The 11,484-nt window shown below is 35.2% G+C and overlaps 2 protein-coding genes across 2 annotated transcripts; both read right to left on the bottom strand.

The window, feature by feature from the left end:
- Window positions 1-253: 253 nt before the first annotated feature.
- LOC117909230 lies at window positions 254-3,862 on the bottom strand. Its single transcript, XM_034823174.1, has 2 exons — window positions 1,819-3,862; window positions 254-688 (listed from the first exon to the last, which is right to left on the bottom strand). The coding sequence occupies exons 1-2, from the start codon at window positions 3,688-3,690 to the stop codon at window positions 590-592; spliced, it is 1,971 nt and encodes a 656-aa protein (XP_034679065.1). The 5' UTR covers window positions 3,691-3,862; the 3' UTR covers window positions 254-589.
- A 3,613-nt stretch (window positions 3,863-7,475) lies between these two features.
- LOC117909478 (ABC transporter G family member 26) lies at window positions 7,476-10,817 on the bottom strand. Its single transcript, XM_034823521.1, has 9 exons — window positions 10,583-10,817; window positions 10,212-10,498; window positions 9,983-10,138; window positions 9,706-9,889; window positions 9,291-9,569; window positions 8,924-9,208; window positions 8,546-8,830; window positions 8,369-8,476; window positions 7,476-7,955 (listed from the first exon to the last, which is right to left on the bottom strand). Exons 1-9 carry the CDS (start codon window positions 10,787-10,789, stop codon window positions 7,686-7,688), a joined length of 2,061 nt encoding a protein of 686 aa, XP_034679412.1. The 5' UTR covers window positions 10,790-10,817; the 3' UTR covers window positions 7,476-7,685.
- Between the last annotated feature and the right edge of the window lie 667 nt (window positions 10,818-11,484).

Below are 11,484 nucleotides of genomic sequence, written 5' to 3'. Positions count from 1 at the left end.
TCTAAAAAACATTTCTAATATTTGTAACACATGAATAATAAAAATTTTCAAGCGTTGAAAATATTAGAAATATTTTCTAAAATTACTGTCAAACGGACTTTTAGTTTGATCCCATAGTGAGATTGGGTAAGTAGCCGTGGCTACTTCCCTCTTATAAGATCCATGGAACCAATTTCCATCTCCTTTCTCCCCTAATTAGGAATATTGAGTAAGGAAGTTGGGATTGTCATTCACACGATTTCTAGATAACTAATTCATGAAATAATCACACCTTTCCAAGTTCCAAAAACATTTGGAACACATAAAAATGTTGTACAAATGAATACGAGGAAAATGTACAATTCTCATTCAAACAAGCCCCCAACAAACATCAATTTTACAAAAGAAACACCCCTCTAACCAATCTAAAATAGGAATAGGAATAAAAACAGGAACAGTAATTAATTTATGATCATTTAATTAACATGCTACTAGGACACCAACAGATTTGCAAAAAAATCATTGGCTTGCAGTAACTATTTCTCACTTGTTCTAACCACCTTCAAATTTATGGGAAGGTGGGCGCACTGACAGCTTCTCAAGCTCCTGCCTACTCCTCACCTTGCTTTGGTCCATCCAGAACAAATTCTGTATACAACTCCTTGAGGCCAATCACCACAGTAGTTATCAACGGGCCCATTATTGCTCCCTGTGGATCAATCACAATCCAAACACATTCCAACAACCAATGCTTTAAATCACTCAAATCACATTTATACATCACAAACTTCACAATAAAGATGAAACACATGATCATTAGATTTCACTTTACATCCAAATATAAAAATGAAAATGAAAGATTGAAAGACGGGTGAACTGGTGCTAGATGGTGAAAACTTTAAGAGCAAGGCTGACGACACCCTTGGTTATTCTATTTGATGAAAGACATGATATCTGTTGGAGATTATGACATACACCGTGAGTCCAAATCCTTGCAGTTTCAGAGTGTTTCGTTTGACACCACTGCATGTGTGTTTACCCCATTTTATTGAGTCCTTGTCGAAACCCAAATGCGGTCCTGTTTGTCTACATTGTGCTTAAGTTTTACTGTGACCCTTTGTGTTTCATGACCATGAAAAGGTAACTAAGGTCCTATTTGGATTGGCTTCCAAAAAGCCAAAAGTGCTTTATTTTAAAGCTCAATAGAAGCTTCCGTATTGATTTGGACAATTTCGTTAAAAGAGCTTAAGGTTTCAAAAAGAGTTAAAAGTCAAGAACCCTTTCTTGGCTTATGGAGATTGCTGTTTCATTTTTAATGGAATTTTTACAATGCTAAAATTACCTTTTGAAAATTATGATTTTGACCCCGGCTTCAATTTCTTGGTAAAACCAAGAGCAAAGTCTATCTCCATGTGGCTAAAATGTCTTTTGATTAGAAAATGGAGCTTAATGGGTTATGGACTAAACTAGAAGTTTTAGCACAAAGAAAATGACCTTCCTACGAAATTTCATAAACGAAAACTCTTTCAGGTCATACGATAGATATTGTCCTAAGGCACCATCGTCTCAGTATACTAAGAAACAAGGGAAAGAAATGCAGTCATACTACTGAATGAGCCTGCAGATCTGTAAAAGAGGCTGAATGAAGCTGGTATGGGACTTTAGAATCTCTGGATATACTTCTCTAAACCACAAATGGGGTTCTAAACATAGAACTGATACCATTATAAAAAGTAAAAACAGACTCAATCATCTTTGTGCATGATGCAGATCGATTATGAAATTATGCAATATAAAGCATGAGCATAATGAAAATTTAAAGCATAAATTCAGGGTTACCTCTAGGGCAGATGGGAACAATGTCATTCCACCAATGATGCTAAGCCCGGTAAGATATGCACTATAGCCAGGTATATCCTCCTGAATTTCGGATGCACCATATTCCATAAGTGCAAGATGAATAAGTGACAAAGTGATGGCCAATATGTATCTACTTTCCAGTACCAATTGTATAGTTGCTGGGATAGTGGCAACCCAGCTTGGAAAGATCGGCAGCAGAGGACTGATTATTGCAAGTATGGTTGACATGTACAAGAAGTGTATTGAGTATAGCCTAAACAAAAGCCATGTGAGACATCCCTGAAAGAAGGCAATCTCAGCTGTGGCCAAAAGAACACCTGAAATAGCATTATCAAGAACCTCAACACACCGGTTTCTGTACAATTTGGGCATTGGGATCAAACTCATCGCTTGTTCAGTAACCCCACCAGACTCTGATGTGATCAGATAGTACAAAACCCAGAAGAAAACTGCTGATTGCGACACAAAATTGAAAACCTCAGCCGCCCCGGATATAATGGATTCACCAATGGAAACCATGAATTTCATACCACCGCCTAGAACAGATTTGTAACTGTCAAACAAACGCTGAGCCACATCCATCCCTTGAACTGCAAATCCCTTAGCCTTCTCAACCAAATCCGCCCTAGTGATCAATAATTCTCGAAATATTGCATCCAACTCTGTATAAATCTGTCCCCATTCCTTCTTGCTTAACCGATTCCGCAAACTCAAAAATTTCTCGGCATAAGGTGATGGGGCAACCGAAGCAGTGGATTGCTCTGAAGAATTAGCAGGGGGTTGTGTTACAACAAAATGCTTAATCCCCTCAACAAACTCAGTCATATTGTACTGCATAGCCAGACCATCAATCTGCTCCCAAACAGTCTCATAGAACTTGTTTGAGTACCTATCCACCATCCCAGTCACATCATTGTCTTCCATCCACTTCTTAACACCAATCCTCTCTGCATAATTGCTCTCTTCCACATGAGATTTCACTGAAATCACTGCATCCTTCCCCTCAACTCCAATCTTATACGAGAAAAACATTATTCCCACCAAGAACCCCACAATCATACCAAAGATCAACCCAATTGCCACAATGGTTTTCAATTTTTTCAGTATCCCTCTGGTGAAAAACGCACTAATTTCACTTCTACGAAAGCTACCACTCCTTAAACTGGAAACTTTAGACATGGTTGAATCAACATTCCTAGAGCCAAACATGAGGCATAATCCAAGAAGTGTAAAAGATCCAACACCCCCAATACTCTCATAAAGGATCACGAAAAGCCAAAAAGACACAAGCCACCGAACCAACTTGGCAAACCCACTTCGATGTCGCCTCAACTCTTCCGTCTTGGGCTTCCCACGAAGAACCCGGAGACAAACATCACGAATTTCAACAAGGGTACCCACAAAAACCCGAAATATCGCTACGGGAACTGCCAACACGGTCTCTGTGAGACCCAAGCTCAAGGGCTCGGACCAAAACCCCACAAGCGTCTGTTGAATGCCTCTGAGAGGGATCGAACAGAGAACAGCCCATTGAATTGGCCTGAGATAAGCTTCAAGAAGTTTACCCACGGCGTAGAGTATGAATATGGTTAAGGCCAGCCCAGCATGAGCCATAGCTATGTAGATAGCGAGGCGCACCTGGGAGTCCCCGGTGAGGCTGCGCTGATCCGGGCTCGAGGCTGCCGGGTCCGGAGGAGGAGCAGGAGGCGACGCGTGGGCCGGAGGAGGGGGCGCGTGGTTCTGAGGAGAGGGGTCTGGTTTGCGGATAGAGGCAGATCGGAACATGTCTTGCCATGGGAGGGTACTGGGGTCGGAACTGGAGTTGGGGTCTGAGTACGGAACCAGCTCCATCGCAGAGGAAGAAGCAGCAGAAGAAGAACAACAACAAGAAGCACAGAGAGGAAGAAGAGAGAGAAAACCACCAGTCTAAAGCTGACAGATGGAGTCAGATAGAAGTGGATTTTGTTCCACTGAATTGTAAATTGTGGACGAACAGAGAGAAAAAAGAATGAGAGAGAAGAGAGGAAGAGGCCCACCTGAGCGAGACCTGCCAAAAGGAGTTAGATTGCAGTGGGTGAATATGTAATTTCATGAAAAGACTTTGACCATACTATGCCATCTCCATTTTCAGCCTGTAACAGCTTCCCTGCAAAATTTTAATTTCCCTTTTCCCAAAAATATTTTTCTTCCCAAGTCTGAAGTTCAAAGATTTAACAAATTTGTTTCTTGGAAATTTTTAGGATAAATTTGTTAAAGTATAAAACTATTTTGGTAATTTTCCCAACAATTTAAAAAGTGTGGAATCGATTCTTAGTTTACATTATTAACACAAGAATATTTGTACCTTGTTTGATGCCTTTTTATTTTTATTTTTTAAATGTTTTTGTAGTGTCCACATTTAACTCATAATTTTTAAGGGAATATTATAATTATTATAAATGATTTAGTGAAAATAAAATAATTTCATATGTAAGTTAAAATGGGACTTGTATAAGAAGCAATGTTTTTTTAATTTATAAATTAAATATTTTTAATTAAATAATTTAAACATGCGTAAAATCTCTTATTAAATTTAATAAAGAGTTAGGAGTTGGTTGGATTTATTTCCTATTTATTTATTTATTTTTAAATAGAAACTTTTATATGAAATATAAATTACGATTTGATTGTGACAATAAAAAAACGTTTTTAATCTTTTTAACATCTAAAAACTAAATTTGTTGAGTTGGTGAGGTAATGACTTATCAAGACGATGATCATTAAGTGGTCTAAGAGGATGATCAACCACATTGAAACTAAGACACAATCCAGACTCCTACAGAGGTAGCAATGAAATTTTTTTATAGCAAATGAAAATCTAACATAACAATATCATGTGGAGGTAAAAAACTCATAAATCGTGAAATTTTCAAATATTAAAAAGATTAAAAACGTTTTAGACTCTTATATCGTAGACATAATTTTATCTTATATTTTTCAAATTTATTTTAAAAAAAAATTATGAAAGTAAATTTTTGCTTTCTTCAATTTTTAAAATTAAAAAAAATGTTTACAGTTATGCATAAGAAACATATCCAAATATAAAGATAACAAAAAATTTGAAAGATTTTCCCAAGTGGGAAATGGTGGGAGTTAAAAAGGGGCACGCACATACACAAAGTCTGACAACTGCCTTTTTTGGAAACTTCCACTTCCTTACAATATAAGCAGGGATGTTTCAAGCTCTGCAACACTCCAAATTTTGAAAATTTTCATAAATAAATAAATACTAAAAATGATGTGATTTTTACATTTTCAATCACCACATATTTGGGTAACATTTTTAATTCAATTTTAAGATTTTTCCTTTTTGATTTTATTGATTAATAAATTCAGCATTATTAGAATGAGTCTATGTATTTATTTCTTAATTATACATTAAGAAAAAAAATTAAATATAAAGAATTTTGTGGTGGGTGTGGAATATTTGTTCTCATTATTCGTTATGATAAGTAGGGAGTCATGTTTGGTCATGGGATTGAATCGTGGTGAGTGGTGGTGACCATGTCGGTCTTAAGAGCACCAACAGCCTCTTTTAATTTTTTTTTCCTCCCCCTTTATGAAAAACTAACTGCCTCTTTTATTTCTGGTATCTGTATTTGGTCTAAAAAATCATTGTGGTCTTAGCTCCACCCAACTCTTTGCCATATATATAAGGTTGATAGTGAGTCTTTGAAGCAACGAAATCCTTTGAGGTTAAGTGGCATAATATCTATAAGGTTGATAATGAGTGATTACAATCGATCCCGTAAATTCATCATCGTTTTGTTTCATGAGATTACGAACTCAAGTAAAACACTCGTTATAAAGTTAAATAAATTCTTACACCGAATTGAAAGATTAATTTTAATACTATTTGTAATGACTCGTTATTAACCTTATAGATATTATTCCATTTGAGCTTATATGTTTTTGTTGTTTTAAAACACCTATAAATAGTGAGCTCAATTGAAATAACATTTATAAGATTGATAGTAGATCATTACAAATAGTATTAAAGTTGATCGTTGAATTGATGTAAGAATTTATTGGATCTTGCAATGAGTGCTTATCTACTTGGATTCATTGACCTTTGAATCTAGTGTAAGAATTTGTATGGTATTGCGATGAGTGTTTATTTAATCTCATTCGATAATGAGAGTAAGTTCAGAATGGATAACATTTACGTAATTATGTGTCACATAAATGTAAGCATCTGGTTATATACATATATATTTCAAAATTTTAAAATAAATATAAATATTTATGCACATTCATAGGTATATATATCATACATTTTTTGTAATTTTATTTTACTATTTGATATATAAACAACATACTTACATTATTTAATAAGATTAAAAATATTAATGTATTTACATTTTATTCTCATTATGATTTAAAGTTTTTCTATTTTATTTATATATTAGCATATTATATTTAATTATATATTTATTAAAAGGTAAATTTCAATAACTTTCATCGAAGTTTGAGCTAAATTTGAAATTTCATTAATTACCTTTTTTATTTTGATTCAAATTGGAGTCCAGAACAATAAAACAAATAAGAAATATATGGAAGATATTGATGAAATTTCAAATTCATATTTAACTCAAACCTAGTGGTTAGGTGTAAATTGATCGGAACTTTTCAATTTAATGATCCATTTAGTTTTTTAAGACATTGATAATTAAAACTCATAGTAATAATGTGTTTTGTCATTTATTAAGTTTTTGAGTTGGAAATTGAAAAATAAATTCAAATAAAATATGCAATCAATTTGGCTTTTTAAACGCATGAGCTTATAACACCTACATAAGCTTATAATTTCAAGACATAAAAAAATAAAAAAAATAAAAAATAAATAAAAAATAAAAAAAAAGTTTGTTATAATAAATATTGGGGCTATTTGGGAACTACTTTTTAAAACATTTTTTTGTTCTCCATAATAAAAAACACAAAAAATATATTTGGTAATTAAAAACTGTTTTCTATTTTTTATTCTTAAAAACAAAAAATGTGATATTTTTTTAAAAAAACATCTTTTAATTGTTTTTTATTATTTTCATTTGTTTTTTTGAAAATCCTTTTAAGAAATAATTATACAAACATGTAAAATAATTTAATTAAATAAAATACTAAATATAAGAATTATTTTTGAAACATATTTAAAAATATTAAAAATATGTTTAAAATAATTTAAGTTTTCAAACAAACTTTTGTTTTATAAAAATCATAAAACAGTTTAAAAAAATTATTCTAAAAAATCATTTTTCATAACCGTTTTCGAAAACAGCTACTAAACTAGCACATTATTTCTATATATATATATATATGAATGAGAAATTGAAGATATCTTTAATTATGATTTTGGCTTTAGCTCATTTTTTTAGTTGAAGCAATAAACAAAAGGCATCCTAAATATCAACTAAGATTTGTTTGAATTACCTTCTCAAAACCAATAATTCTTTTTAAGTTCAATAAAAGATTTTTTTTTAAAAAAAAATTGTACTAAGAAATAAATTTCTTTCAATATAAGGTTTTTTGCTTTACTAATATATTGTATCATACTTATATTAATATTGTTTTTTTAATTAAAAAAAAAAAGATTTATGGCTCAAAAATCCTACTTGGCCCACTTTTCCACAAAATAAAACCCATTTAATTCCCATCTAAAATCTAATCAGACATCTTTTGTGTTCACAGAGGTCAAAGAATTAGACTGAGGTTGAAGGAGATGATCCATTGATTCCATTCCCTCCTACCAATCATCATTTCTTGCTGTTTTCTTTGGCAGTACTTGAAGAAACAGACCTCAAATTCCTCCTTCAAAGATGGCATACATCAATTCTTCTCCGGAGGCAAAGGTAAGCAAAAACCCGGTAACCAACCGCCATTGCCAGTAGAACCCAGACCTCTTCCAGGCCACCATTCAAGTTCACGGTGTCGAATGAAGGGGAGCTCTGCAGAGTCCTGCATCCTCCTCTGCTCTCACACTCATACAGTTGTTCTCCAGAGTACTGCACTTTCAACATAAGCCTGAACCCATAGTACATGAATGATATGTACTTCAACCACTGCATAAACTGAGGAATGTGCTGCAGCAGAAAAAAATATATACATGCAGTTAATATTGTGAATGTGTCCTGAATCTAGGCAATGGACATTATGCAGAGCTTCCACTCAAGACGTACAATTTCCACCTTGTGATCAGTTGAAAGTTACTCTAACATGGGTATGTTTCCATTTTGGATTCAGAATTAAAGAGGGTTCTCTGATTCAGATCATATGTAAGTCCAGGGTCAGGGGTTATGGGCTTGTTCCTAGTGTTTTTTGACATTATTTTCAGAGGAAATGGTTCAATTATGTTCTGTTTGGCTTGTTTAGTCGACCTATTTCCTTGGTAAAGTTGCAGATTCATGGAAATGGGATAAGGGTATTGCCATGAGGGATGAAACTGGACCAATTTCTATGAAAAACCGAGATTTTGCAGGAGCATAGATTTGAATACCTGGACATAGTAGCCTCCTGTTAGAAGAAACAGCATTAGTACTAGTGAAGCAATCATCCCAGCCCTTTTTATACTCAAAACTGCAGCACCAAAGAGCTCTCCTGCCCCCTACTTGCAGAAAGAAACCAATTTAACTGATAAACAAGTAGCCTGAAATTGAAAGTGCTTTTAACTCACTTGGCTTGTGATGGCTATCAGTAGTATCCCAAATAGGGTCAAGAAGAAGCAAGAGACTGTTCTCTTGAAGCCAGCCATGAAGTAGAGAATGACCATGAAAATGGTTGGATAGACCACATGTGCCACCATGTCACACATGGTGCTGCACACATAGTACACGCTTAATCTGTACATATCTGCTTTCCTTTCTTTCACCAGATAGATTTTTTCGAAAGGGAAGACGTATACGGCTCCAAATATGGATGAGGATGTCCAGAAAATGCAGATGTAGAACATCAAACCAATCTGCAATAAAGGATGGAACGATTCATTTCTAATAGGCTAAAAAGGGCGTCTGATCAGAAATACTAAATGCTCCTACTGGTCTTTATGGAGTACCTGATCTCTGAGCTGAGCCTCGGTTCCTGTCTTGGATTTCCACCAAAGAAGGCCTAACAAAACTGCTACTCCAAGTGCTTGGACTAGCCTTAGCTTATCAAAGTAATCCCTGCATCTCTCCCTGAATGTTCTTCTGGTCAATATCAAGAACTGTTCCCACCAACTCATCGTCCAATCCTTCTTGACTTGGATGGCTAATTGCAGATGTTCCGGGATTTTTGTTGCCCAATGATTCTCTTCTTTCTCTTTTGGTTCCAACTCAGTTTTGTACTTGACTTGCAGATACTGGTATAACATAAGGACAAACAGGTAGAGATGAGAACGTGTAAAATCTAATGCATATATACATAGAAGGAGAGGAACTTACTTTGACCACATCCCTCTCAGATTCAGGGGGGACTTGAGGTGCCTGTAAATCTTGGGGGATGCTGATATCATTCACTTGACCAGTAGCTAAATCCAGCAAGAACTCTGCAGGATTCATGGCTATCTCAGGGACAAATCTCAGAGACGAAAAATAGTCCATAGACTCTCTGGCCTTCCCATAGTACACAGGGTAGCCTTCTGCTATCAGCAGAATCTTGTTGAACATGTGAAACATCCTGCTTGAAGGCTGATGTATGGTTGTGATTATTGTCCTCCCTGCCTAAAAACCCGGTAATTTGTAACCTTTAAAGCATTCCTCATTCTTATGACAGAACACAGGCAAATTTGCCAATGTCCCTGGATAGTTTGGAAATTGAGTAATGTTGATTACTGTCCACATGCACAAAAAAGAATACCTTAGCAACACCTTGAAGAATCTGCAGAAGCCTATTTGCAGAAGTGGAATCAAGGCCTGAAGTTGGTTCATCAAGCAACAACAACGATGGATCTACAAGAATTTCGTATCCAATACTCGTTCTTTTTCTCTCCCCCCCAGATATTCCCTTCACAAATCCTCCTCCTACTTTGGTATGGCGACATCTATATATATACAGTTAAATAAGAGATCATTTGGAGAAATACTTCATACTTGGTTATCATAAATACCCTAAAGATTCATAATATTCTACAAACCTTTCTAGACCCAGTTCCTTCACAATCATCTCCACTCTTGCATACTTCTGTTTTCTGCTCATGTTGCTTGGAAGTCTCAAAAAAGCAGCAAAAACTAAGGTTTCTTCCACTGTCAACTGGGGCAAGAGCACATCATCTTGTGTCACAAATCCAATCCTGCAAGAGTTGAACAAATCAATGTATAATCCAATGTGAGAGGCCAGAAGAGAGGTTCAGACAGATGGCTAACCTCCTCTTAAGAGCTGGATTATATGGAATGTCATTATAGGTTATGGTTCCCTTAACATTTTCATGTAGTCTTCCTCCTATTATCTTCAGTAAGGTTGTTTTCCCACTCCCAGATGGACCCATCAAACCAAGGATTTCCCCTGGCCCAATGCTACCTGTTATACCCTTCAAGATACGCTTGTAGTTGTCCTGCTCCATGCTAAGCTGTGAGGCCACTCTTGAAACCACTGCCTTCACCGGGTTCCGGGAAGCTGCATTGTTTCTTACTCCATACTCCACATCTTCAAACTGCACCACAGAACAGAAGCTAAAAAAAAGATTGAGTCCTCATTTACATTTGAAGCCATGAAAATGTAAAATGGATAAAGCTACCTTGAGAAATATGGGGAGAGGGTGATCTTGATGAGTACGGAAACTATCATCCTCTATATCAATCTCTGAGTTCCTATTCCTAATGTAGGCTTGAGACATGAAGTCAATGTTGTGACCAAAGCCATTGCTCCCTGCAATATGCATGGAGCTCATTGATGGGGGAGACAGTGCCATGGCCTCAATTTCGTCCTGTTTTCCCATGTCCATGTTGGTTTGGGCAGAAGCTTCAACCTTTTTCAATGGGGCTTGGAAAGAATTTGTAGTGAAGTGAATCAACTGCAACAAACCAGAAGCTTGCCTATATAGTAGGGAAGGATGTGTGTTGGTGGGCAACAGGCTTTCCATGCCTAATTTTTGGGAAGATGAAGCAGTTGCTTTTAGTTCACATACTTTGGAGGCCATCTTTGGGTTTTGTCAAGAGGACATGCCAAGGACATGACTTTGGATTTTGGATTGGGTTGCTTACTTGGTTTCTGATTATAAGTAGATGTTTAAAGAAATATAGGATTGGGATTAAACAAATTGTTCTGTTTTGCCAAACCATTTCATTTTGAATGCTGCATATGTTGTAAAAGCACAAAGTCCAACCTTAAATTGAATTTTGGAAGTAAAAAATTCTCTTTTTAGTTTAGCAAGAAGTTATATGCTTTCAAACAATTTATATTTGAAAAAAACAAAAACGCTTAAAAGTGAAAATAAAAGAATGTCGCTTTTCTTAAAAGCTAAAAGGTAATTCATATTTAATAAAACTTTTATAATACTTATATTTGTTCAAATATTATGGCTTTAACTTCAGCTTCTTATTAAAGCTGATAAGGATAACAGTTAAATAATATACCTTTTTTTTTTTAGTTCTACCCTGAAACGTGTCTCTAAGATTTTGTTTGATAGTATTTTTCAAA

This window comes from Vitis riparia, chromosome 19, assembly GCF_004353265.1.
Source record: "Vitis riparia cultivar Riparia Gloire de Montpellier isolate 1030 chromosome 19, EGFV_Vit.rip_1.0, whole genome shotgun sequence".
In the NCBI taxonomy this organism is placed as follows: domain Eukaryota; kingdom Viridiplantae; phylum Streptophyta; class Magnoliopsida; order Vitales; family Vitaceae; genus Vitis; species Vitis riparia.
The sequence above is the reverse complement of the archived record's forward strand: the minus strand, read 5'-3'. Positions and strand labels throughout refer to the sequence as shown.